At 58.6% G+C, this 25981-nt stretch overlaps 1 protein-coding gene across 3 annotated transcripts; it reads left to right on the top strand.

The window, feature by feature from the left end:
- Positions 1-492: 492 nt before the first annotated feature.
- Positions 493-25981, top strand: LOC104050768 (diacylglycerol kinase beta-like). 3 transcript variants are annotated; one of them, XM_064457048.1, is made up of 26 exons: positions 496-732; positions 6294-6552; positions 8643-8719; positions 10060-10225; positions 11033-11272; positions 11994-12164; positions 12566-12615; positions 13248-13322; positions 13427-13546; positions 14572-14689; positions 14865-14953; positions 15082-15180; positions 15405-15521; positions 15659-15757; positions 15888-16001; positions 16099-16172; positions 16301-16375; positions 16464-16549; positions 16752-16841; positions 17256-17416; positions 18926-18990; positions 19987-20077; positions 22872-23073; positions 24578-24698; positions 24788-24848; positions 25425-25981. In XM_064457048.1, the coding sequence occupies exons 2-26, from the start codon at positions 6486-6488 to the stop codon at positions 25521-25523; spliced, it is 2727 nt and encodes a 908-aa protein (XP_064313118.1). In that variant the 5' UTR covers positions 496-732; positions 6294-6485; the 3' UTR covers positions 25524-25981. The 3 variants fall into 3 exon arrangements, with proteins under 3 accessions (XP_064313120.1, XP_064313118.1, XP_064313119.1); XM_064457049.1 differs by lacking the exon at positions 15082-15180 and having other exon boundaries at positions 497-732; XM_064457050.1 differs by lacking the exons at positions 24578-24698; positions 24788-24848; positions 25425-25981 and having other exon boundaries at positions 493-732; positions 22190-22938.

Here is a 25981-nt window from a genome sequence, read left to right as displayed (position 1 = left end):
AATAATAGACATGCCTGAAATAGTGTCACCCCCGAGCAGGCAGGCGTACGCGTCATGGAAAGAAAATAAAAATGCTTTTTATCTGTTTTGGCTTTTTTGCTTGTTTGTTTGGCTTTGGCTGTTTGTTCCATTCCTTAGGAGAGAGCAACCTTTACCGTGGGTGAAACTGCTCAAAAGCAGGAGAGGCTGAGGTGCAGGGGGGTAAAAAGCAGCAGGGAAGAGAGCGGGCCAGAGATGGGAATGGGGATGGAGAACGGCGAGCGGCGGGGCTTCAGGGCACGGTGCGGGGCCGGTGGGAGATGGGGACAGCCACTATGGGGGGGAGTGGGAATTCACAATAAATTAGTTGTATCATGGAAACGCGGCTCCCGGGCTCCGCTGCAGGTCGCTTCTCCCCGCCACGATCCCTCCCGGCGCTGCCCCGGGCCCAGGGAGGGGCGGGGGCGCGGTCGGGGCCGCCGGGCTCTTCCCTCCAACTCCTCCTCCTCCTCTTCCTCCTCCTCCTCCCCCCTCCCCGGCCGCCCGCCGGTGCCGGCGGAGGCGAGCGGAGCGGGCTGGGCCCGCTCGCATCCCCCCACATCCCTCCATCCCTCCGCATCCTCCCGCCCGGCTCCGCCTCGCCGAGGGAGCTGGGAGCTGCCGGGGCTGCCCAGCGAGGCCGACAGCCCCGGAGCCTCCACCGGAGCGACCTGGCCGGTCCCGCCGCCGATGTCACCGCGCCGCCGCCTCCAAGTAAGGGGACAGCGGCGTGGGGGGACGCGGGGCTGCGGCAAGGGGAGGGGGAGGACACGAGTGGGGACCCGCCGTGGGTTCGGTCCATTCCAGCCGTGGGAAAATCCCCCAACCCACGCGGGACCGCCACTCGCCTGGCCGCGACCTCCTGCCAGGTCCCTGCTCGGTGCCCTCGGAGTCCGCGACGGCCCCCCGAGCCGGTCCTGACCCCGTCCCGAGGCCTTTGGGCCGGGTTTGAAGCGGTTCGGGGAGCGGGGCAGCACTGGGGTGCAGGAGCTGGGGTGCCCGGGGCGGGGGAAAGCTGCCTTAAGGGTTGGGAATGACAGGGCAGCATCCCCTTGTCCCCCAGGGTCGAGAAGATGGCTGCCACCAAGCCTTTAACGCAGCCTGGGGAGGCTACGCGATCTTCACTGGTGTCTCAGTGTGTGTCGGTTCTCAGCTTAGCTATAAAACCACACACCCTTTCGATGGGCCCCGAAACAGTCCGAGTCAGCTGTTCCCCTGTGCTGTCAGGCTGGAAAAGCTCGTTAGTGTCTTTCTTGTTAAGTACAAATTACTGTGGCCGTTTGCTTTGGAGGGCAGGAGGACCGAGGAGGTGTTCAGCATGCCTGGCCTGCAGAAGGAGGCTGTCTGCAACTTGTTCTTCAGGTTGTTTCAGGGGATGAAAGGGGAGACGCACATATTTCAAGGCTACAGGAACTCAGTGTTGTCCCACACAAGGTGCAGTTCACCCATGGGACTCACTGCTGCAGGATTCCTGTGTAAAGAGAGGTGGGGCTTCCCTGTGCCGGCAGCGGGAAGCCCTGGGTTTGGAGGTGCGAGGTGATGGAGGCAGGAGCCCAGGGTGGATCCCAGCCCCGAGGCTGCAGGGCCAGCGACTGCCTCCCTGTCTGGTGCGGGAAAGGGCTTTTCTGCGAGACAAGCTCTGGTCTGACTGAGACCTGCAGAGGAGGAGGCGAGGGGACAGGTCTTACTCAAAAGGTGTCCTAGCTCAGATCCAGACTGCTTTGAAGTCAGCCAGCAAAATTATTCTCCAAAAAGGCAACAGTAGTAAGTCAGGAAGTTGTTGGTGTCCCTAGGGTGTGAGCTGAGCTGTCCTGGCCCTGGTGGGCTGGCGGGAGGGGTCAGCCCCAGCTGGGTCCCTGCTCTCCCTATGCAGCTGGGCTGAGCAGAGCTCTCCCAGCAGCTGGTTGAGAGTAGGTACATCCGCAGCCAGATCCCGGGGCCAGAGGACCAGCCATGCTACCCTGCTCTTCCTGTGTTGCAGCCCAGCTGTGTGGGAAAGAGCACCCACCACGCAAGAGCTGGTCACGGTGGCAGATGCCTCTTCTCCCCAGCTTTGCTGGTCCTTTAATGCAGCAGTCAGGGAGAGGGGAGCATCTCCTCTCAAAACACTGCTCACTTGCTTAAAAGCTGCCAGGGAAGGATGCCCTGCAGCTGGGAGCAGGTGCACAGGCCCAGCAAGGTGGTCCCAGCAGATGGGGGGGGGTGTTGGGATTGCACACCACAACCACCTCTGTTTGCTGGACCACTGGTGAAGGCAGCCGGCACAAAGCAGGTATTCCAGATGGGAAGGAGCACCCCATGAGAGGTGCTCGCTCATGGCCAGCGGGCGCGGGTTCATGGGCAACTGCCTGCCTGGGCACTCCAGGCACCCCTGCCAGCACGTTTCATTGCTCTGGTGCTGCAAGGGTGCGTGGCACCCAAAGCAAAGTTGGTGCGAGGTAGCAGGACAGTGTGCCTGGCTCTGCGTGGGTGGGCAAAGGGCCGGGGAAATGTGGAGAGAGCAACAGGCAGGAAGAATGGAAAAAGCAGATTCTGAGTGTCCTCTTGGGGTGGCAAAATGCAGAAAAGTGCATTCTCCTGTCATTGCAGAAAATAGTTTGAGCGTGACTTGGTTAGGGTTTGTTTGCTGCAGTGGGACAGGAGGGATTTACACTCCACCCACTGTCTCAGGGGCCTCTCCCCAGCCCAACACAAAAATAGGCTGATCTTTCCAAAAGATGGGGCGGGCAGGCTGGAAAATGCCATTCCTGCAGGGACCCACCATGCTTTTGCCCTGGGAGAAGATGTTGTGAGTGACTGTGGCTTTCAGTGGGCCCAGCCAGGGATGCAGGGAAGAGCCTGGCTTCGGGCCATGCCGTACCCTGCTGCTGTCAGAGAGCTACAGCCTCTGCACGTGCAAGTGTGCATATGCAGAGCAGGAGCTTTCCCTCCTCGTCTGTCTCCTGAAGCTCGAGGAGCTGATGTTTTTCCTTCCCAAAGGGCATCTGAAGCAGAAGTCTCCTGTAGGCAGGGCATGCGCTTGCAGCCCCATCTGCATGCCCCTGCGGAGCTGGTTGAAGGCTGGAGACTCTGCGAGAGCAGCCACTCTTCTGTCGGCAACTGGAGGCCGCCGTCCCACCGCCCCAGGGTTGCTCTGCCTCACCTTGGGCAGAATTAAGTCTCCATTGCTAGCTCCTGTCCCAGAGAGGGCAGCCAGGTGCTGGTGGAACAAGCCCTCCCAAACCCACGGCAAGCCCCACGGCACTGTGCTGTGTGCCAGGGGAGCAGCCCAGGAGCTGGGTCCTCTGTCATCAGCAGTGCTGGGTGGCCAGGGGATGGCTGGGAGGCTTGTGGGCAGGGGTGGCTGATTGGAAAAACAGCTCCTCTGCCTTCCCATCACTGCTCCCAGGAGCCCCCCCAGCCCTGGACACTGAGGGTGCCCGTGGGCAGCACATTCTCATGGATACTGAGATGTGCCCACTGCCCATGGCTTGGCCCTGCCGCCGCCTGCCCGGGCCCCACTCGCCAACAAGGACTGGCCCATCGCCAGCTTCAGCCTGGCATCTCCCTTGTTGACGTGAGCATTTCAGGCCCTACATGGCTGGGCCCTGGCTCCCACTGAGCTGCGCCTCTGCCTGTACCCGGCAATGCTCCCTGTGGTGCCTCCTTCATCACCCTTCGCCCAGCCCTCAGCTCCCTTGCCTGGCCCCGCAGCTGGCAGGATGCTCTGTGGGGGGACTTCCCAAGGGCTCTGGCACCAGCTAATCCCCTGTGAGGTTTGGGAGGTGCTCAGAGCCCTCCCAGCTCCCCCCTCTCCATCATCCCCTGGTACTTCAGCCACCCTGAGTCACGCCACACTGCTGGTGCCGGCAGAATGGCAAAGCCCACGTGCACGGCTGGCGGGCACAGAGCAAGGAGGGGGAGACGGGCTGCGTCCTGGTAAGTGCTTTCAGGCAGGGTAGTCTGGTGTTATTTGTAACACTAGTAGGGGAGCTATTTTTAGAGAGAGGCAAATTTGATTTAATAGAACATAATTTGCTGCTGACAATTCAGAGGGCGGCCAAACGAGCAGCAGCTGGATTCCTAAGGAGGCTTTTTCCTGCCCTTCCTGAAATCCAAGGCTGACGCGTGAGAAGTGGCATTTGTTATTCCAGCAATTGCTGGGGAAAGCCCCTAGGGATGGCCCAATTAGCTCCACTTTGCTTTCCTTGTATTGCTTTGTGCCGCTCCATAACCCGCCATTAAAAGACATGAGGGGTATTTTTGCAGCCATCCATTGCGGGAGGGCCCTGTGCATCCGAAATCCTTCAGGCAGCTGGAGCCAGCCAGGTCCCTCCCCTCACCTTTTATTCTCCAGTCTGAGCCAGCTCTGCTCTATCAGCCTCTCATATAAATTTAGGATTAAAAAGTAAGTTCTGGTCAAATGAAATGGCTCGTTTGCCAGGAAACAGAACCTGTGTGCACTCATCAAGGGTTTCTTACTGAGTTCTTCTGGACCAGCCTCAGAGATACCTTGGGACAAACCCTTCATCTTGGAAAGGTGCAAACACCATATTCCTGCATGTGCTTTCCCCAAGACGAAGATCCACAGAAAACCTATGCTAGTGTGGGAAGACATTGGGTAGGTTTTTTTCTATCCCTAAAACCATTGTGTCCGGCCTGTCCCCAGCTGGTGGCATGGGGACAAAGAGGCACCGGGATGAGCTGGGATGGCCTCAGGCTGGATGTGAGTTGCCACGGTGCTGACAGGTCCCCCAGCAAGGGTGGGGAGGTGACATTTCCCTCTGGGCTATGTGTTGCAGACACATAGCATCATCACCCCCAGACCTGGGACAGCAGTTCCCCCCACTGCCCTGGGCAGGAGCAGCAGAAGCATCTCATGGGGTCCCCAAGCCCCTGCCAGCTTAGCCCCTGCTGTGTTCCTGGCAGGCTCAGAGCCACCAAGAAGCCGCAGGCCATGGGACTGAATTGCCTCGGACAAGAGCCCCGGTGGCTGCGCCCCCGGGCCTGTCTCCTGCCAGCAGAGGGAAGGGAGAGCAGCGGGTGAGAACGGCAGGAGCTTTTTTGGGGAGCAGCATCTGTCCAGCTCTGGGAGAGAGCATCCTCAGGCAGCAGCATGCCTAGCAGGGCACAGCTTTATACCCAGCAAAATTTGCCATAAGTCAAATCCCCATGCCCACCAGCCAGCCCCACATGGCACAGGGTTGAAGCAGCTCCCCAGCAGTGACACAGGATACGCTCTGAGCTGCAGCTCCTGGCTGCTTTTGTGAGGAAAGGGCTGAGCAAGACTAAGCACAGCCATTAACTCCAGAAAATGTGTGCCCAGGGTTTGATGGCCTTCTCTCCAGATGTGCAGTTGCTCCCTGTGGCTGCAAAACCCCTTGGCAGCCATCTGGGTGGGTGGTGAGCCCTGTGCTGCTCGCTCAAGGGTCACCTTTCTTGCTGTAGCCCCGAGAAGCGGTTTGCAGCGCTCCCTCCTCTGCCAACATGGGGCTTTGCCCTTGGGCCATGTCTTGCCCTGGAGTACTTGCAGCAGTTGGAGTTAAAGCCAAAATAACATTAGTAAAGAAAATTGGTACTGCTGGGGACTGAGCAGCAGTGCTCCCCAGTCGCATCCCAGAAGCCCCATGAAGATGGTCACATCTCCTTGCCAACACTGAGGCTGCCCTGTGTGGCTGGGGTGAAGGAGAAGGTCTATCCCAGAGACTGGCTGTGGGCAGGCACTGAGTCTTCTCTAATTAATTGTGTCCTTCCCTCTGCTCCTATCATGCTGGGTTCCCCTGGAAAATGCTGGGGCTAAATAAGGTGGCAAGTTCCTTTCTTTGCCTGTGGTGTTTGCCTTGCCTCTGTCAAGCTGCATCCTCTGGCCACCAAGAGCTGCAGCTGTTGTGGGTGGCACCGCACTGGCTCCATGGCAGAGGGGCTCCCCCGGGGATGCTGAGCCCCTGGGGACAGTCACACAGTAAGGTGCTCTGTGTTTCTCCTTGTGCTTGCCCCCCCTTTTCTGCTGGCCCCCCGCTGCAGCTGATACACTCCCATCTCCATTCCCACGGGGTGCCTGGAGCAGGGGTCCCCCACATCCATGGTGGGGGATCCTCCCCAGCTGGGAAAACACCCTTGCACCCCATTTCTGAGCTCACACACCCTCTGTGCCAGCCCCAGTGACCAGCACTGCTGCAGGCAACTCTCCCCCGGGGAAAGTGGTGGCAGGGCAGCCTGTGCAGGCAGGAGCCAGCCTCTGCCTGCCACGGGAAGGGTACTGCTGACCCCCTCCTCTCTTTCTATCCCTGCTCTAGGAAGGAAGGTGCTGACTGGCTGCTCCTGGCTCTGGGGTTTGCTACCCACGGGCTCAGCGGGATGATGCCAGCAAGCTGAGAGCCCTACGTGTGCCGATGTGACTGAGTGGCCAGCTGGGACCTGCAGTGCCAAGCCTGGCCCAGGGAGCACAGTGGCTTGTGGCCCACCCAAGTGGGCTGTGCCACCCAAAGATGAGTGATGGCGGGTGGATCTCACTTAGCCCCACCGAGTTTGCCCAGCTTCAGCAGTACACAGACTGTAAGTATCCTGAGCCCCCCGCACATCCACCCTGGGACAGGGAGACGGGTTTTAAAAGTCCTGTTGATTTCTGCTAAACTGGTGTCCTACCCGTCCCTGGTGTCCTCGTGGAGAACTAGGTGACTTCTTAGGTTTTGGGTGGGAAAGCTGCAAAGGTCCCCCACCCCGAGCACTGAGTGATGGGGCACAGCAGAGGAGTCCTCATGCCTGTGCACCTGGGAGGATTTAGCTGAGCACAAACCTCCCCTGCTTTGCGGGATGGACATGTGAGCACGGCTCAGTCCCTCCGAAGGCAGACAGCTCCCACGTTCTTTAGCGAATCAAAATGCCAGTGAGGAAAGCAGACTGTCTTTTCCTAAACACACAGAGCTGCTTCACAGCTTGCCTCAGGTTGCCAATCCTCTGCACTTCTGCAGAGCAACCCTCTCCTGCAGCTCCTGCTGAGGAGAGGAGGTTGGTGGCAGTGCTGTGGGGTTCTGGAGCTGCAGGGAGCTGGGGAGGGAGCCTGGGCAAAGCCCAGAAGTCTGAAACCAGGTCCTTGAGGTCCTGCCTGCCGGAGAGCCAGTGTGTGGGTGTGTTTAAGTGGGTGTGCAGTGGGCAATGGAGAGGTGCCTGGGGAGGCACTGAGAGCAGGACAGGATGGGCAGGAAAGCCCAGCCAGGACCGTGGAACAAAGGGAGAAGGGACTTAAAATCTCAGGGGCATTGCTTTGCAGGGGCGACATGGTCCCAGGGTGAGTGGGCTCCTGTGGCTGTGCAGGAGAGGACTGGGAGGCAAAGGGGACCCCATGAGCCCCCCAGGGCTGTCCTCGGGGCTGCTGTGCATTGTAGGGTCGAGGTGAACAGCATGAGGAGGCACAATCTCCCAATAGAAACATCCCAGTGCAAGATGCTCCCAGCCCCCTGCCTGCCTGCCAGACATCGCAGGCAGGGGCAGGCAGGGCTGCGGGCAGAGGTGTGTGCACAGCATCGCTTTCTGCATCTAATCCTGCCTCTCTGGAGAACAGGCTCTGCTTTCTTAAATGACAGACCATAAAATGCCATCTGTAATGCTGAGCTCAGAAGATGTACACGTCTTCATTTCATTAATCAAAGTTTGGTGAGCAAGGCTGCAGCACGGGCAGCTGCCACCTCCCTGGGAGCGTGGCCTGGCACTGGGTTGGGGAGCAGTGCTCAGGGGTCCTCCCACAGGTCATCCCCAGCCCTGGGGCCAGGAGCCCCCTGCTTGAGCACATGCTGGTCCTTGGTTGTGTACTGCAACACCCAGACACGCCCCAGGCAACTCAGGCAGTCGTGGTCCAGCACCAAACTCCATCCCCAGCATCCCCAGTGGAGGGCTGGGGGGAGCAGGAGCCAGCACAGCCCCTCAGCTTGGAGAGAGAATTTCATAGTAATTAACTGGGCTGGCATGTCTGAAAGCCTTTTAAATGGAAATGCCCAGAGATATGTGTCTGAAGGTTAGGGCTCAACATTCCCTCTCTTCAATCTTTTTTTCCATTTTTCCCTTATTTCTCAGTTTTGGAAGGACTGATGTCCCTCCAGACGCTCCAGCCCTGAGGACACCTAGCCAGGGAAAATCATGGACCATCTACTGTTTGTGTGGAAGTTTGCATGGAGCCATACCGTTTTATTTCTCCCTCCTGGCACCTCCTGGAGATGCCGATGGGTAGCCCAGGGCAGGCTCTGGGGGCAGCTTGGGCTGCCAAGGGGGTGCCAGCAGTCACCAGCTCTCAGCATGGTGGCAGCCAGCCAAAGCTTGAGTGGAGGGGCAGGGGCAGGCTAGGCTTTGTGCTCAGCATCGGCCCTGGAGCAGCCAGCACTGGGGAGTGGTCCGGGCTTTCCTTGCCCAGTACTGCAGCTTCACTCTAGGTCTGTGTTTATTTTCATACAGGTAGGAGGAAGAAGTGCAAGCTTTACATGCGCTCCAAGTGGGGAGGGAAAAGCAGGGCACCGTGGTCCCTTCCCAAGCATGGAGAGGACCAGAAATTGTATATCCAGAAGATAAACTTGTCTCCACCACCCCAAACGGTAATCTAACAGGAAAGGGGGCTCACCGGCGCCATGCTCAGTGTGATGCCTTTGTTTCCCCAGATTCCACCAAGAAGCTCAAGGATGTCCTGGAAGAGTTCCATGGGGATGGCGTGCTCTCGAGGTACAACCCTGAAAAGGTATGGCACTGTCCCCTCTAGCCTCCCCCCATGCTGCTGGCAGCTCCCGCTCCCAGCCAGCTCCCCCAGCCCAGCTCCTGCAGCTTAAAAGCAGCTGGGAGAAAGCAAACCTGTCTGTCCACCCCTCCACCTCTCCCCATAGTCACGCTCCCAGGACTGGGAAACATGCTCCCACAGATGGGGAACATCCTTCCCAGCCCCCTGCCATGTTCTTCTCCAGCCATCCTGGGGACCAGGCTTGCTGTGTAGCCATCCCACCCCATCCACCAGTGCTGCCAGGACCCGTGGCCACACTGCCATCCTGTGCTGGCTGCAGGCTACCTTGCTGAGAGCATTTTGGGGCATCTCATTGCCAGGCAGAAGCCAGGAGGGTTTTACTCTCTCTTTGCCCAAAAGCAAATGATTTTGCTGTTGCCAGCGCAGGGATGGGGAAGGCCCTGTGTCTTCTCGCTCTCGCCTGGGGTAGGCTGGGGTTATTTTTGCCAAACAGTGCTTTCAGAGAGACCTATTAGTGTGCCAGCAGGACAGAGCCTTTCACAGGGACCATAATCACTAGAAACAAGGCAAAACACAAAAAATCAGTGGGCTGAACATGGCAAGGAAGGGCAGCAAAACTACCTCACTATTCAAGGGCACCACGGGACCCTCACTCCAGCTGGGGCTGCAAAGGCCATCAGGAAGGCAATGTCCCAATCTGATGGGGATGTCCAGCAGGGAAGGAGGAGGTGAGGAGACCTTGGGAGGACGATAGTTCCCAGGGGCTGGGGGTGGGCTGGAGGGTCCTGCTGCTCTGTGCCTTGCTGCAGGGGACTGGGAGGCTTTCAGAGCACAGCTCGTTATACCCCTCTGCCTCCAACACCCCCAGCCTCTTTTAGCTGTGCCAGAAAGTCTGTATTTAGTTCCTCAATTGTTTGCTAGATGCTGAACACCTGGTTCTGTCAGAGCCTCCTGCCCCTCCAGCAAGCAGCCCACCATCTGTGGGGCCCCACTGCCTGCAAGTGCTGTCCCACTGCGGATCTGCATTTCGCTGCTGCTTCCCTATCTCCTACCCGAGCTGCTGTGGCTCCCATGTGTGGCTCCCAATGCCGCTGGACCGGCTCAGCCTTGCCGGCCCCCAGCAGCCACCTGGCACTGGGGTTTTCTGGCCCTGCTGCCTCAGGGTTCCTTTAGGTTATATTCCACCACTGGGATTTGGGAAGCTGGTGGTTTTGGGGAGGGTTCTGCAGCTGGTGTGCCCGGTGAGGGGGACCCAGGGCATGGGACACCCCTGCCACCAGCATCTCTGCACTCCCATGGCATGCATGTGGCACCTCCATCATCCTCCTCTGTCACCTCCCCAGCCCATTGACTACGAGGGCTTTTGCCTTTTTATGAAGACCTACCTGGAGGCAGATGTGCCCGAGGAGCTTTGCCAACACCTCTTCACCTCCTTCAAGCGTAAGATATGCCAAGCCTCCCCCGAGACCCAGCGCCAGAGCCCCAGTGTCTCGCAGCTCAACACCCTCGGTGAGCCAGCCCTGCTCATGCTGCCCAGCGGGCATACCATGGCGTGTTGGGCTCACTCCCATGCCGCCCCACGGGGACAAAGGTTGTAGGGTGGCAACCTTCAACCACCAGTGAGTGGCATTGGGGCCAGCACACAGCCCAGCTCTGTCTCCTCTGATTGACGGGCTCCCAGGGACCCTGTGCTGCTCTGGGGAGGAGAGGGCTTTCCCTGGGGTGGGGACCCACACGGTGCCATTGCACTGATTCCTCCCTTTCCTCTGCGTGTTCAGAGCCCAAGTCACTTGATGCCAGCATCCCCATCCAGACAGAGGTGGCCTGCGCCCCTGTCACAGGTACTGGCACGGGTGGCCACTAAGTGTGCTGCTGCACCTGGAGCAGGGCACATGTGCCAGGCATCCAGCTTCTGCCTGCCCTGGCCCCTGCCTGGTGGATTCGCAGCATGTGGAGACATCTGCTGAAAGGACTGTAAACTGCAAAAGAAAAGGGAGAACCCTCCCTAGGTGCTGAGCTGCCACATTGAGGCATAGTGGTGGGAGACCACGTCCTCCCCTCCTGGTCCTGAGCACTGTGGCAGCCAGCACCTGGGGACAGGAGTGCTGCTCAGAGCCACGGAACCAGGCAGGAGGGTGAGGGATGACCTGTGGTGCTCCTCAGAGAGCCCTGGAGCTGGGATGCCAGCCTGCTTTTGGGCTAGCAGAGGACCCAGAGTGAGCTACTAGCACTCAGGCAGGTCTCCTGGAGGAAGAGGTTTGCTGGGCACACGCACCCTGGTGTCACACTGCCCACAGGCATATGTCTGCTTTGTAGGGATCAATGGGAAAACACTCCTAAGTGCCCTGGGACGACACACCCCTGAGGCCAAGAGCTGCCACAGCAATGTGGCTGAGCCACAGCCAGCATCCCTCATCCCAGCATCGATCCCCAACACCTCCCCAAGCTGGTCCAGGTCATCCTCCCAGAAGTCTACCACCGGCACCCCTTCTGTTCACAACTCCTCAGGCTCTTCAAAGATCTCCTCTGGGTCCCTGCTCAGCCCTCAGTTGCCAGGTGAGCTTGGCTGGGGCTCCACAGGGGATGCAGGCAGTGACAAGCCCTCCCCAGTCTCCCAAGCTGTGGAGCCGCACTTTGCCCCAGCGGTGCAGCTGGTCAGGTCCCCAGCACAGAGGCAGTGACCTTCCAAACTCGGTGGGGTCCTGGCATCTTGACAACTTTGCTTTGCAAACTTAAGCCACTGATCCTGTCTGCAGAGCCCCCACCAGTCAATGTCACAGCTCCTAGAGAGGGGGAATCAGAGCAGTGACTCACGGCTGCCTCCAGCCAAGCTCCTGCCAGCCACGGATGAGGGGAGTGCTGGGAAAGGCCCCTCTGCCAGGAGCAGCCATCTGTCAAAGGCTGCTGCTGGCGCGGGCAGCCGCAAGCGTGGGCTGTCCCAGCACCCAGGCGAGCTGTTCCACCACCAGCCAAGCTTCTCACTCCTCCTGGCTGGATGCTTGTCCCCAGCAGGGCACATCCGCCTGGGCTCCCACCACTCATCCTGCCTGTACCCGCAATGCTGGAGGTGTGGGGGTCTGCACCCCAGGGATCGACTGGCAGTGTTCAGCCCTGCTTCTGCGATGGCACCCAGCCCTGCATCCTCCATGCCTTGCCTACCCCGTGCTGAATTTGTCCCTGCCCTGGAGTTCACATGCTGCCAGCCGTGTTTCCTGGCTGGGGATGGCTCCTTGTCCCCCTGTGCATGGCCTTCATCCTCCTGCCTCCCTGCCTGCAGCCACGAGGAGTGTGGAGAAGAGGTTACCCTTCAGCCTGAGGAAGAGCCACAGCTCGCTGAAAGCTTCCCCCCTGCCCCCTCCTGCCCCACTGGCCCAGGTGGTCCACCTGAAGGACATCGTCTGCTACCTGTCCCTGCTGGAGAGAGGACGGGCAGAGGACAAGCTGGAGTGTAAGTGGGACCCTGGGGTCACAGGCTGCTGGTCATGCTGTGTGGAGGGGGGACCAATGGCCAGAGGCATCACCTGGGGGGGTCTGCCTGAGGAGGGGTGTGGAGCTGGGCACTCCTGCTCCCTTTTTAATGCTGAAACGTTAAAACCACTTGGGAGATCTGGCTCCAGCTCCCATGTGGGTGGTGGCTAGAAAAGGACCCCATTCAGCATCACACCTCTGCTCCTGCCTGCTGATACTCATGTCCGGCAGAGGGGCAACTGGGGGGCCACAGCTTCCCTCCAATACCCTGCAGCCCGGTACAGGCTTGGGCTACATCTTACCTGGGCTGAGCCACGCTGGCTGCCCAGGGTACCCTGGGGCTGGGCTCTAACTGGCATCTGGCTTCTCTTCTCCCTCCAGTTATGTTTCGCCTCTACGATACTGATGGAAACGGCCTCCTGGACAGCTCGGTAAGCCTTCCCTTGGGAGAGAAAGCTAGGGCTGCTTGGAGGGCTAGAGACACATAGGGCCATATCGGGGTGCCCACTCCCCCGGCGAGGTACTCCAAGCTAAATAGGAATATGGGAAGGGAGGAGGAAGGTAGCAGCATTTGCTGGGAGGCTGGACCGTGAGGCTGGGGGATGCACACCAGCTCTGCAGCATGCAGCAGCAGCTCCAGAAGGTCCACCCACCAGTAACTGTAGCTCTGCATCAGCTCACAGTGTTTCAGAAAATAAAAAATTGTGCACAACTGCCCCCCCTGCCTCCCCCCCCTCCCCTCCCCGGGAGGTTTTATCTTTGTTCTTTGGGTATGTCCCTTGAAACCCATTGCAAATAAAAATCTGTTTTATCAGAGCAGTTTTTCCAAGGGAAAACCCACTGCAGATTTTCTGGCAGATTCTCAGAGGAGAGAGCAGCACCCAACACCGCCTAAGAAGTGGGGTGTCCCTGGCACCCTGTGCGGGTAGGGGCAGAGGGCGGCCTTGGGCATATTGGGATGTAGACCTGATACATCCCCAGCTTGGGGGCTGGAGGCTGGACACGCTGCTTGTGCCCAAAGCGATCCCTAATCACTTGGGTGCCGGCATCTTTCTGTGCTCAGGAGCTGGATCGTATCATCAACCAGATGGTGCACGTGGCTGAGTATCTGGAGTGGGACTCCACCGAGCTGAAGCCTGTGAGTGCCGGGGCTGGGGCGGCCGTGGGGGCATTCATCCGGAGCCGGCAGCCAGGGTTCGTAGGGCAGCATCGCCATGTCACTGTGTCTCCTCCCTCCTCCAGATCTTGAAGGCAATGATGGAGGAGATCGACTATGACCATGATGGGACCGTGACACTGGAGGAGTGGATCAGGGGCGGCATGACCACCATCCCCTTGCTGGTCCTCCTGGGGATGGAGACAGTGAGTGCCCAGGCAGGGGCCTGCTTTGGCCACAGCCAGCTACCCTGCCCACTCCGGGAGGAAAGCCCAGGGCTGGCGGCCGTGAGAGACGGAGGGTGGCAACAGAGGGTGTGCAGGGACCACGGGAGGGCACCCTACCCACAGCAACATGCCGCATGCCTGGCTGGCTGCACAACCTCACACCACCCCTGGTCCCTGCAGACACCCCTGCCCTGCCTCTGCTGACCAGCCTTTGCCCTCCAAATCTTCACAAGCTCAGTTTTGAGCTGCAGACATTGCCAGCTGCCATGCCCAAGCAGGCTGGGCTCACTCCTTAGGATCGTAGCGCCATCCAGTTCAATGAATAGTTAATCCAAAAATAAGACGAGCACCTAAAATGCTAGCTCCTCTCTTGGAGTAAGCTTCAAAGAGCAGAGGTAGGGTGGTTTGGGACCGCTCCCTTATTTCCCTGTGTTGTTTTTTCGTCCTTTTGGGTTTCATTTCATCAAGATGCATCCCTTGGCCATCAGGTAATAGTTTGCAGGGAAAATCCACATTTTTGGTCCCCAGTGCCCATTTTAGTGTTTGCTTCCCACAGAGAGGCAGGGCAGACAGGTTTGCTGGCAGGAAGGTTCAAGAAAACAGGGAACTTTATGTGGCTCCTGCAAAGCACTCGTACCTGGAACCAGATGTAAGAGGTTTGCTTTGGTCACCCCATGGTGGCAGTGGCCTGGCCCCAGATGTGGAGTCACCTTCTTCCTGTTGGCCACCGGCAGAGCATCCCTGCAGCCGGGCTGTGTCAACGGGCTGTGCGCAGCCGGAGCTCAGTGCCAGGAGTGCCAGGAGCCAGACATCCCTGGGGAGTGGGGGGACACAGCGTCAGGGACGCTGGGGAGAAGGGGAGCAGGGGGAGCCCATGGTCCCGCTGGTAGCAAACTCCCATACATGCTGGGGTCTTTTATGTGATGAAAAGCTGATAAAAGTGGTGGGCTGGGACCCCTGGCAGGGGAGTGACCACCCTCACCCTCTGCTCTCCTGCCCTGCAGAATGTGAAGGATGATGGACAGCACGCCTGGAGGCTGAAGCATTTCAAGAAACCTGCCTACTGCAACTTCTGCCGCACCATGCTGCTGGGGGTCCGCAAGCAGGGCCTCTGCTGCTCCTGTAAGTCCTGGCCCCCTGCACCCCCGGGCCAGCGGCTCCGGCCCCATCCCAGCACCCCAGGGAGGGGGGACTGACCCCCATCGGTGCTGAGCCCTGTGGGTGCTGCAGGGTGAGCGGGGAGGGGGCAGCACCTGTGCCAGGGCGTGATGCTCACCACCTTCTTTTCTCCCACCAGTCTGCAAGTACACTGTCCACGAGAGGTGCGTGTCCAAAGATATTGCCTCCTGCATCAGCACCTATGTGAAATCCAAGAGAAACACTAGTGTGAGTAGGCATCCAGTATGTCTCTGAGCCTGTACGTCTTCCGTGGAGCCCTTCCAGAGGCAGCAGCTGGCCACTCAGTCTCCTGCCCTGGTCCCCCATGGCTTTTTCCCCTGGGATTTGCCCCTCAGGTCCTGGTCAGCAGCTCACAGGCATTCCCAGCATCCACAGCCTGGCAGGGCAGGCCCCAGCCCCAGCCCCCAGGAACCTTCAGGACCCCTGGCCCCAAGGTTTGCAACAGCTCTGGGTGGAGGATGGATGTCCCTGATGTGCTGTGTGGAGCAGGAGGGAGGGAAGGTGGCCATGTGAGGGGCTGGTTTGGAAAGGGCAGCACCAATCAGCATCCCTGCAGGATGGGCGACCCTGTGAAACCATAGTGGCAGCCCTTATTGGAGAGGAGGTGCCTGTGGGTCGGTGGATGCTGCGCCCACAGTGTCCCCCCCATGCCTTGCAGGTGATGCAGCACACCTGGATTGAGGGCAATTCCCCCGTCAAGTGCGACAGATGCCACAAGAGCATCAAGTGCTACCAGGGCATCACTGGCCTGCACTGCGTCTGGTGCCAAGTTACTGTGAGTATGCTGGTGTGGGGACCCGGGGTACACCCTACAATGCACCCCTCATGGCCAGCCCCAGGGGAGGAGAGGCTCACAAGTAGGAGATGGCCAGGTGTCCCCTGCGCAACATCCCTTCCTCCCGCCCCCTCCAGCTCCACAACAAATGTGCCTCCCATGTGAAGCCGGAGTGTGACGGGGGCCCTCTGCGGGACCACATCTTACTGCCTTCCTACATCTGCCCCATTGTCCTGGTAAGTGCCTCCCACCTTGCTGTCCCACGGCAGGGACCCAGCTGGGAATCACCACGCTGACCTCTCTCCCCTGGCTGCCGGCACTGCCTTCTTGGGGTGGCATGCACATCCACACCTCTGTTCCCCAAAGGACAGGCAGTCCCACTGCCGGAGATCAGAGAGCGATTCCCCTGCCAGCACCAGCCCTGAGGACAACCAGGGCTTCAAGTTCAACTCTACCACGGTGGATGGACAAGGACTGCAGGTAGGTTCCTGCACTGGGCTGCTGGTGAGCCCTGCTGCAGGTGCATGCCAAGCCCCGTGGCGGCTAGGCATTTGCAGCCATGCTTTCTGCCCTCTAGATCAGCCCTCGGCCCGGAACTCACCCCCTCCTGGTCTTTGTGAACCCCAAGAGTGGAGGAAGGCAAGGGGAGCGGTAGGTGGTGTCCTGCCTGGGGAGAGCATCTGCCGCAGGGTCAGGGGCTGCCAGTACCTCGGGCTGCCCTGGCACCTCTCCTGGAGGAGGACTCACCTCTGGCATCCCTCATGCCTCTCTTTTCCTAGGGTCCTTCGGAAATTTCACTACCTGCTCAATCCACGCCAAGTGTACAACCTGGACCGTGGTGGGCCTGCACCAGGGTATGGAGATGCTGTGGCTGAACATCTGCCCCCTCCCACCAGCCCCTGCTCCCCCACATCACCCCTTGTCTCTCCTGGCTTTTTCCAGGTTGAGCTTTTTTCGGGACACTCCAGATTTCCGCATCCTGGCCTGTGGAGGGGATGGCACAGTTGGCTGGATCCTGGACTGCATAGGTGAGCGAGGACGGGCCATGCTCCCACAGAGCATCATCCACCTGCATCCTCAGCAGCCTCCTGTGGGAATCCCTGGCAAGAGTGGGGCCAAGAACATCACCCCCGGGCTCACCCCGCCTGGGGTGCCAGCCAAGGAGAGACACGGGAGGAGAACGGAATGATCCCTTTCAGCCCCAGATCCCTCTTTCTCCTTGAATTGCAGACAAGGCAAACTTGGTGAAGCACCCGCCGGTGGCTGTCCTGCCCCTGGGAACGGGCAATGACCTGGCCCGGTGCCTGCGCTGGGGAGGAGGTGAGGCCAGGGGGGCATCACCTGGGGGACAGACGGCCCACAGGGACTGTCCAGTGTGGCTGGGTGGGTACCATCCCAGGGGAGGGAGGGCTCTTGGGATGAGGCTTGGGGCTGCATCTCAGCCCTGGTGCCTCCTGATGGTGCTTCTAACCCCTTCCAAAAAGAGCAGCCACTGCTTTCTAAACCCAGGTCAGTCAGGTCCTGCCCCACAACCTTTTTAATCTGGAAGAGCCATTAGCTGAAATCTCCGCCACAGATGCAAGGATGAGCTGGGCATCTCGGTGGTACCACAGCACCAGCCCCAGGCTGCCCTGGGTGCTCAGCACCCAGCTACCTCCAGCCCCACATGATATGGCCATGATCCCCTTCACCCTTCTTCATCCTCCTCTGACAACCACCTTCTTTCCCTTACAGGCTATGAAGGAGGCAACCTGATGAAGGTCCTGAAAGACATTGAGCACAGCACGGAGGTGATGCTGGATCGCTGGCAGATTGATGTCATTCCCAGCGACACAGAGGCCAATGGAGACCCTGTCCCGTCGACCATCATCAACAACTACTTCTCCATTGGGGTGGTGAGTACCACAGGGCAGGGATGGGTCCTGAGGGCAGCCCAGAGCACAGCACATGCATTTTAGCTGGACAGAGCAGCACAGCACAGGGCTAATAATAGGTGCCCAGACTATGCCATGCCCACTGGAGCTGGCCAGCAACAGGAAAGCAGAGGGAAGAGCTTTGGAGGCTGGTGGAGCACAGGAGCTGTGACCTGGGTCCTCAGGCGAGCTGCAGACTCAAACCCACCCAATCCAGCAGATTTCCCATCCAGTGGTAAATGCCTTGGCTTCCATGAAGCTTCTGAAGCCATCCAGCCTGGCGGGTGCACTTGAGGGATGCCAGCCCCCCATGGTTCCCTCCCTGTCTCCTCCTAGACTCACCCTTAGCCCTCTTCCAAGCCAGCCCCAGGTTAATTCCCAGAGCAGGGGCTGGTGCCTGGTGATGTTCCTAAGAGACATAAAAGCCTTTCTTAAGTGTTTGGTGAAACTCTACATTTGAGTTTGAATCTCCCAAACGTGGACTCTCCCTCCCAGCTCTTCGTTGCTCATGTTCCCAATCTCCCTCCTCCTCCTGGTATTTCCTGGTTTTTATTCTAACTTGTAAAGGCAGCGCTTAAATGCATAAATAGGCACAGAATGTTGCTTTTCCCAGCTGGGAATGTTGCAAGAGCAAGTGGATGAGGAGCTTAAATGAGTTTCAGGGAACTTTGGGGTCTCAGGGATGGGTTGAGATCTGATGGACACCCCACCTGAAGCTTTTGTTGAGATGGCACCCATCGGCAAAGCCCTGCTTTGGTGCTCGGTCCTGTGCTCCCCCATGTTCTCCTAACCCAGGGAGGGTTAGGGAGCCCGGGGAGGATGGCAGCCCCATGCCACGGGGACTTACCCCAGCCTCGGGCGTCAATCCCAGGAGCAGCAGGGCTCTGGGGGAACAGCAAAGTGGAAGAAAGCACTGCTTTTTCCAGGGGCTTGCAGCGTTTTTGTCCTGGGCCATGGGTGCCTGAGCGGTACCACCATGGCATGGGTCACCCACCTGGCAGCACTGCTGGATGCTTCTAGTTTCACATCAGCTCCTGCTAACACCAGGTGATGTCACTGCAGGTGGCATTTGGTGACAGCTTCCGAGTCAGGCTTAAACGCTCCCCACACCACATAGGAGAGGTTGTGATGAGTTTCAGGAGAGCCAGTGGAGCTGTTGGGGTGCAGGGTCCTGGAGTGTCCGCAGAGCCCTGCTGCCCTGCCGGTAGCCCTTCATCACTCCCTCGGCATCACCTCCATGCAGAGTTCCTGTGACGAGGGAAGGAGGCCAAGTGGGCCTGTTATGTCTCGCTCAGTGAGCCCGTTCAATGCTTTGCAAGCAGCCTGGCTGAGGGTGCCTCCGTGTCCTTGGCACAGTACCTATGCCATGGGGGCTGGCAGTGATGGTGAAGACCTGAGCCCCCTTATCCTGGCACTTGTTGGTGAGGCACAGAGGGTGGTTTCTATTTCCCTGCTGCACCGCTGACATCTCTGTGCTCCCTTTCCCCATAGGACGCCTCCATTGCCCACCGCTTCCATGTCATGCGAGAAAAGCACCCTGAGAAATTCAACAGCAGGTAAGGGCTTCCCGTGGTCCTCCCTGAAAGATGGGTGCAGGGGGACACCCTGCCACTACCGTGCACCATGCTGAGGGGACATGCTGGAGCCTGCTCCCCTCCCGCCAGGCTCGTCTCACTCCTGTCCCCACGGGATGGGCAGCAGCCCTGAGGAGGCAGCCTGTGTTCGGCCAGCCTTAGGGGACAGGCAGGGGGCATGCCAGGCATGGCTGGGGGGCAGGGGCCAGGCACAGTGGGTGTCCAGGGTGCGTCTTTGGGGCCCCATGCAGGGTGGCAGGCTGCTCGAACTTGGCCGCACACCCAATTCATGCTTTACAATTAGCACCAAATTCCAGGACTGGCAGGAGCAGGCCAGGCAGCAAGGGCAGGGCAGGCAGCAGGTTGCAGCTCGCTCCCGCTGTGCTCAGGGTGCATGGAAATGGTATGACGGCAGCAGGAGCTGTAGTTTGTAACCCCTATCTTCATGGTCAGAAATATCTGCTAGAAGAACGCCAAATGGACCTAAGTGTCCCTGCTCTGAAATTCAGCTCCCCTCAGCTTACAGCTCCCTCTCAAAGCCTGGCACAGTGATTGACAGAGGGGATGAGCAGTGGTCAGGGGCTGCCTGGCAGGGAGCTGGGAGGGTGTGAGGTAGGGTGCTGAGGTGGGGGACATCCCTTCCATGGGGTACCCTGTCCCCAGCAGCCCTGTGAGAGATAACAACCCATGCTCAGCTACCCTGAGAGCCAGTGGAGGCAACCCGTCCCATGCTGAGGGACCATGCAGCTCGTGCGTCCTTCCGCTCTGCAGGCTGTCAGAGCCAGGTCCACCTGAGCCACCCACTGTCCCACTGCATAGCTCCCTAGGGCTGTAACACCAGTGCTCCTTCCCCATGATGGCTCATGTCCCCATTGATGGCTTGTGTCCCCATCACAATGGCTCCAGAAAGCTGGGCAGGGGGAGACTGGGGTGAGGCTCCGCTCCTGAGAAGGATGCTGACATGTCTCTGTGCACCAGGATGAAGAACAAGCTGTGGTACTTTGAATTTGGGACATCAGAGACCTTTGCGGCCACCTGCAAGAAGCTCCACGACTACGTCGAGCTGGAGGTGGGCTTCCTGGGATGGTCCCTGGCTCCAGCCACAGCACAAAGGCTTTTTGGGAGATGTCACCCCTGGGTCCCTTGGGCAGGGCTTTTGGCTGTTTGGGGATAGGGTGCCGTGGTGGCTTTGACCCCTTACGGCAGCAGGAGGATGCGGGGTGGCTGGTAGGACCCGCTCTTCCACTGCGCAGCGCTTGCTACAAAGCTGGCCAGCTGCAGGCAGAATAGCAGCCCTGTATTTTTCCCCCCACTTCCAGCTGTATTCAAGAGTGTGCCTGGAATATTCTCTCCATAAACTCCACGTCTGCTCCCAGCCCTCATTGGATGGCATGGAAACAGCCTTTAATTAGAGTGGGGAGGAGGGCCCACGGTTGCTAAGAGTGCTGTCATTTCTCCACTCGTGTGGGGGTTTGGGCTGTGCTTTGCTGTAAACTTCCGCCTCTCCTTATCTCTGGATAAATGACCCTTTTATCACTCAGGCCTGAGGGCAAGGGGAAAAAAACATCACTTGCCACAAAGGGCTGGTATGGGTCTGACCAGGCAGTGGGCGCAGGGCCACTGGCAGCAGGCAGCACCTGCCTGAGCAGGCAGAGCCCTGGGAGCTGGTGGTGCAGTGCAGCGCATGCGACTGTGGGCAGGGGGACTTTGAAGCTTTTTTCTGCGTGGGGAGTTTCAGCCCTTCCCAAAGCGGGTAGCTGTGCCCTCGGCAGCTGGTGGGAAGGGGCACGAGCAGGGTCACAGCCCCTTCACCAGCCTTGCACCAGCATCCCGGGGCAGATAAAGTCCGTCTGTGGTGTTCCATGCTGCCAGAGATGGGCAGAAGGTGTGTCCTGCTCCTTGCGAGGTGTCCCGCACACTCCCCGCCAAGCATTGTGTTGGCACTGGCTGCACTGTGCCGGCAGGAAAGCGTTAATCCCACAGTATTTGAAGTAGAAAGCGGCAGCCTGTCTTCCCTCCTGCTCCCAGGCAACTGCCAGCCTTGCAGAGAAATGGCAGTTTTGTTTTGGAAATTGGCAGTCGTTCCCCTACAGCTCCTGGAAATGAATTTGCTTTTTCCCCAGCTGCAAATTTCTACTTCCAGCATCTCTGCCAGCGTGCTGTCAGCTGCCCCTGCTCAAAGAGCCCATTGTAGCTCACTGGCACGTCAACAGGGGAGGGCTACATGGGAAGAAATCATTCCCTGCATGTGTGTGCGTGGGCAGCCGTGGTCCTGCCTGCCCCGCACACCCCCAGGCAGGAACAGACTCCCACAGCATCCCCAGAAATCCCACAGCCTGGGCAGCTCCAGGCAGCCAACTTGCTCCCATCCCACCGCAGCCAGGTTGGTACCTGCCGCCTCGCAGGCAGGCAGGAAAGATGCCTGCGGTCAGAGGCGATGCGATGGTCAGCCAGTCATGGGATGTGTTGTCCATCCCACGAGAAATTGGAGCCTTCTTGCTTGGTATCTGCAGCTCAGAGCATTAGTTTTTTCTGTTCCTACAAATCATAATATCATTAAGATGTATTGAGAACGAAAGGCTTTACATCTTTTACAAGCCTTGAAGAGACAGCTCTTCACTCCCAAACCAGAAGATTCCTGCCTTTTGCTTTCAACATGAGGCTAAAAATAAGATCTCAGAGCATCGGGGAAGGCAAAGCCAATCTGAACATACAGAGATGCTTGTGTGTGCACCCAGCTCCACATACACGTGGCCGGTGTGCTCAGCCCTTACCAACAGGATATTAAAACTAAGCTCGAGACCTTCAGTCTTTGCTAGAGAAAAACAACTGGAGTCAAAGCAGCAGCGGGGTTCACCAGCCCATTCACATTCCTCTCGGCAAAGCAAGAGAGGGCAGAAATGTCGTCACATCACCAAAATGCAAAGAAATAGTGTGCTGGTATTTGCTGAGGCATAGCGTGGCAGGCAGAGAGCAGATGTGTAAAGGAAAATACGAATGCTCTAGAGAAAATACAGTTTGGGAAAGCAGCTGCTTCCTCCAGAGGTGTCTAGAAAGGGGACCCAGTGTCGTCTGGGTAGTGTAAGAGTGAGAAGACCTGAAGTTAAGAAATGCATTTCCATGGCTGCTGCTTCCAGTCTTGTGGGAAAGCCGCAGGCAACAGATATTTTACCTTTTACAGGGAATCTTCAGGCAGGGCAGTCCTGCTGTACGACAGCAAGCCCAGGATACCAGTTCTGTGTGCTGCCTTGCAGTTTTCTCTCCGAAACCTGACATTTTTTCCTCTGACACCTTTCCTATCATTTCCTTCCAGCCTCATTTCTAGTTTCCAAATTGGGCTTGAAGACAAACTGGTTTGAGTTAGTTTTTGAGTAGACAAACTTTCTGATTCTTTGTGGTCAATTTGAACAAAGGGAGGTAGGGAAGCATGTGCTGGAGATGCTTGAATAGAGGCTGCTCTGGGGCTGAGGTGGTATTGCATCCTATTTTGGGTCACAGCACCAAGGTGGGCTGAGGTTTTGTGTGCTCCTGTAGGAAATATGATCTTTGAAACTGCCATCTCAGATGTGTAGTAAGATTTGTATTGAAACAGAGGAGAAAGCAGCATGAGGAAGGGGAGGTGGTGGTTGTCAGCCCTAGAAAAGCAAAGGCAGAGGTATTTGTTTGCACTTCCAGTCCCAGCTGCCCTGGGGCTGCCTGTGCCACCCTGGGGCAGGTTTACTCTGGGGACCATCCGGCAGCATGCAATGCTCAGGGAGCCCTGCTCCTTTGGTGGGCAGGCGGGGAGAGGAGGCTGGACTCCGCGATGCCAGGCACCAGCTCCCCGCGACCCCGTGGCCTGACGGTGCCTGTGTGCCCGGCAGTGCGACGGGACCCTGCTGGACCTGAGCAATGCGTCCCTGGAGGGCATTGCCGTCCTCAACATCCCCAGCATGTACGGGGGCTCCAACCTCTGGGGCGAGATCAAGAAGCAGCGCAGTTACAACCGGCTGGGTAAGAAAGCGCCGGAGAAGCTGCACACCACGGTGGTCACCGATGCCAAGGAGCTCAAGTTCTGTGTGCAGGGTGAGTGGTGGGGCCTGGGGGCGATGGGGTTTTGTGGGGTGCATGGGGTCACTGGGCTTAGCATGGGGGAGCTGAGCAGCTGCCAGATCTGGCTGTGGCTCAGTGCATGTGGTGCTGGAGCAACAGCACTGGAGGTGTTGCTGTTGGCTCGCTGTCTGTTCGGGTGCCAGGATGACGCCAAGAATGATCTGTCCAAGCTGGCTAAAGGGGGTGGCTCTGCCTGCCTGGGTATGGCCCAGCAGCGCATTTCTCAGGGCTGGTAATGCCCTGCCCATGGTGGCCGGAGTGGACATGGCTCCTGTGCCCTGCCAGCCATCTTTTTCTCCTACCCTCCGGAGTCACAGCTCAGGGGGTGCCCAGATAGGACCCATCACCTGTGGGCGTGAGGCTGGGCAGCCCCCAGTGCCCCGTGGGGCTGCCGCTGCAGGGCCAGGCACCCGCTGCTGCAGAGGAGGAGTCGGAAGTGGAGCTGCAGAGCTGGCAGCGATGGCTTTTGTAAGCATCTTCCCAGGCTCTGCCGCAGCGCTGCCAGCCTGGCTGGGGGGATTTGGGAACAGCACAGTATCCAAGCTGTGCCCTGGCCAGCACCTTGCAGCCACTGCTGCAGCCACTAGAGCCATCCCTGCAGGCATGGGCAGGGTGCAGGCAGCCCAAAGAGCTGGCAGGGTTACCCAGCAGAGAGCAGTGGATTAGAAAGCAGCCAGCAAAATAGGCAAAGTGCCCATATTTTCCACCTCCCACAGCCTGGGGCTGGGATGGGAAACAGCCCCCGTGATGTGTGGCTGCCAGGATGGTGGTGTCACTGGCTGCCTCAGGCTGTCACCAGCTGTCCCTCACTGGGCAAGCTCATGGAAACAGGCAGCAGGGAGCGGGGCAGAGCAAAGGCCAGTTCCAAAGGTGGTGAGAGGCAATGGGGTCAGTCCCCTGGGCACCTACCTACTTGCAGGTGGGCAGGAGGGCGTGGGGGGCTCAGGGGGCTTCTCCTGGGGAGTGTTTCACCAGGCGTGAAAGAGGACCCCAAAGGAATGAGAGACAAAGTGAGCCAGCACCTTTGCTGGCAGCCCAGAAGAGCAGGAGGAGCTGGAAAAAGGGGTGATGCCCTGGGATTTTAGCAGACCCCTCCTGGGGAGGATTCCCCCATGCATCCCAGCTCATAGGGGGCCGCAGCACCCCAGGGCCCCGGGGGGGTGGTTCTACCACCATTTCATACAACACTGCAAACAAGCATCCAAAAAGCTGGTGGGGATCAGGGCTGTCACCCTGCAGCCGTGCAGGGCCAGGTGCTGTTTCAGATAAGGAGTATCTTTGCTCCAGTGATTTTAGACAGCAGCATTGCCCAACACTGCAAACACCCAGCTCAGCAGTTTTGGGGCACAGGGAACATTGTGGTGCATTCTCATCATGTCACCAGCCCCACTGTGCTGGCCCTAATGTTTCAGATGACAGCAGAAGGCAGGGGATCCCTGGGGACAGGGGGACCGACTCGGTTCCCTCTTTCTTGCAGACCTCAGCGACCACCTCCTGGAAGTGGTGGGGCTGGAGGGTGCAATGGAGATGGGGCAGATCTACACAGGTCTGAAGAGTGCTGGGAAGAGATTGGCCCAGTGTTCATCCGTCACCATCAGGTATTTGTCCCCATGCCGGCTGAACACCTGACCAACAGTAAAAGGTGGCACCTATGTCACCCTGTGTTCCTTCTCTTTGCACCCTGCAGGACATCCAAGCTGCTGCCCATGCAGGTGGATGGAGAGCCCTGGATGCAGCCGTCCTGTACTGTGAGTCCCTGGGGAGGGGGCAGCTCTGCTGTGGGCAGCTGGGGTGGGCAGGGGCTGGCAGCAAGGTGGGCAGCTTCGTCTCCCCATGTAGCGTGGCAAAGCCTCTGGAGTTGTAGGGAGGCTCCTGTGCTTGCTGGTGGGTGACCGCAGAGCCTGGCCACCTGCGACTTCTGTCTTGCGCCCATGCCATCCCTGAGCCCATGGAAAGCCATTGTGGGAGCCGTTGGGACAGGGACACGCTCATCCTCAGCTGGGCAGGGGAGCACAGCAGCATCCCTTCCCAGGGGGGCTGCAGTGGGGTGCCCCACCATCTGGCAGGCAGTTTGCCTGGAGGAGAAATCCTCTGCCCATCCCAGCACTGCCTGGACTTGATTCCAGAGCTGTTGCTCCCATGTAACAAAGTATTTAATGACCCTGCTGGGGGGTGGCAGTGGCTCCTCACCCCAACGCTGGGTGCTGAGTGGCTCCCAGCTTGTTTGGGTCAGTCACTCTCTTGGGTCCTCAGGCTGGGGGATGCCCAGAAGAGCTCAGAGCCTGGGACCCCCTTACTGAGCTGGGTTCTTCACTTCTTTTCAGGTCAAAATTACACATAAAAGCCAAGTGCCAATGCTGCTGGGCCCCCCCCAGAAGAGCAGCTTCTTTTTCATGAAGAGGAGAAACCGAACTCGAGATTAAGCAGTGTGCAAGTAGCCACAGCCCAGAGGCACTCAGTGTCCCAGATACCCACCTGCTGCGGGTTGTCCCCAAATTCCCACTCTGCGGCAGGGAGAGGAAGCACGCACACACACACCCCAAGCCTGGTGGGGATGATTTGTCCTGGGAAGGCGTTGGAGGCTTCTTCCCAACCACCACAAGCATCGTCTCCAGCGGGATGGAAGCAGTGGGCGAAGGCAGGCCGACATGCGGGGAGTGTGTTCACCGGGACAGCGCTAGGACTGGGTTCTTTTTCCCTTTATTTAAATACTCGCCTCCTGCCCACCCTGGCAGAGCTGCAAATTAATGTGCTCCAGAGAAAACACCAAGCTTCACTTATTTATTTTTAATCCTCTTGAAGGGCACTCGATGTTTTGCTGCACTGGCTTTCTGTCCACCAACCCTTGCACATCGGAGAAGTTATTTATTTTCTTAGCCTA

This window comes from Phalacrocorax carbo, chromosome 7 (genome assembly GCF_963921805.1).
Source record: "Phalacrocorax carbo chromosome 7, bPhaCar2.1, whole genome shotgun sequence".
Classification (NCBI taxonomy): Eukaryota; Metazoa; Chordata; class Aves; order Suliformes; family Phalacrocoracidae; genus Phalacrocorax; species Phalacrocorax carbo.
The sequence above is the reverse complement of the archived record's forward strand: the minus strand, read 5'-3'. Positions and strand labels throughout refer to the sequence as shown.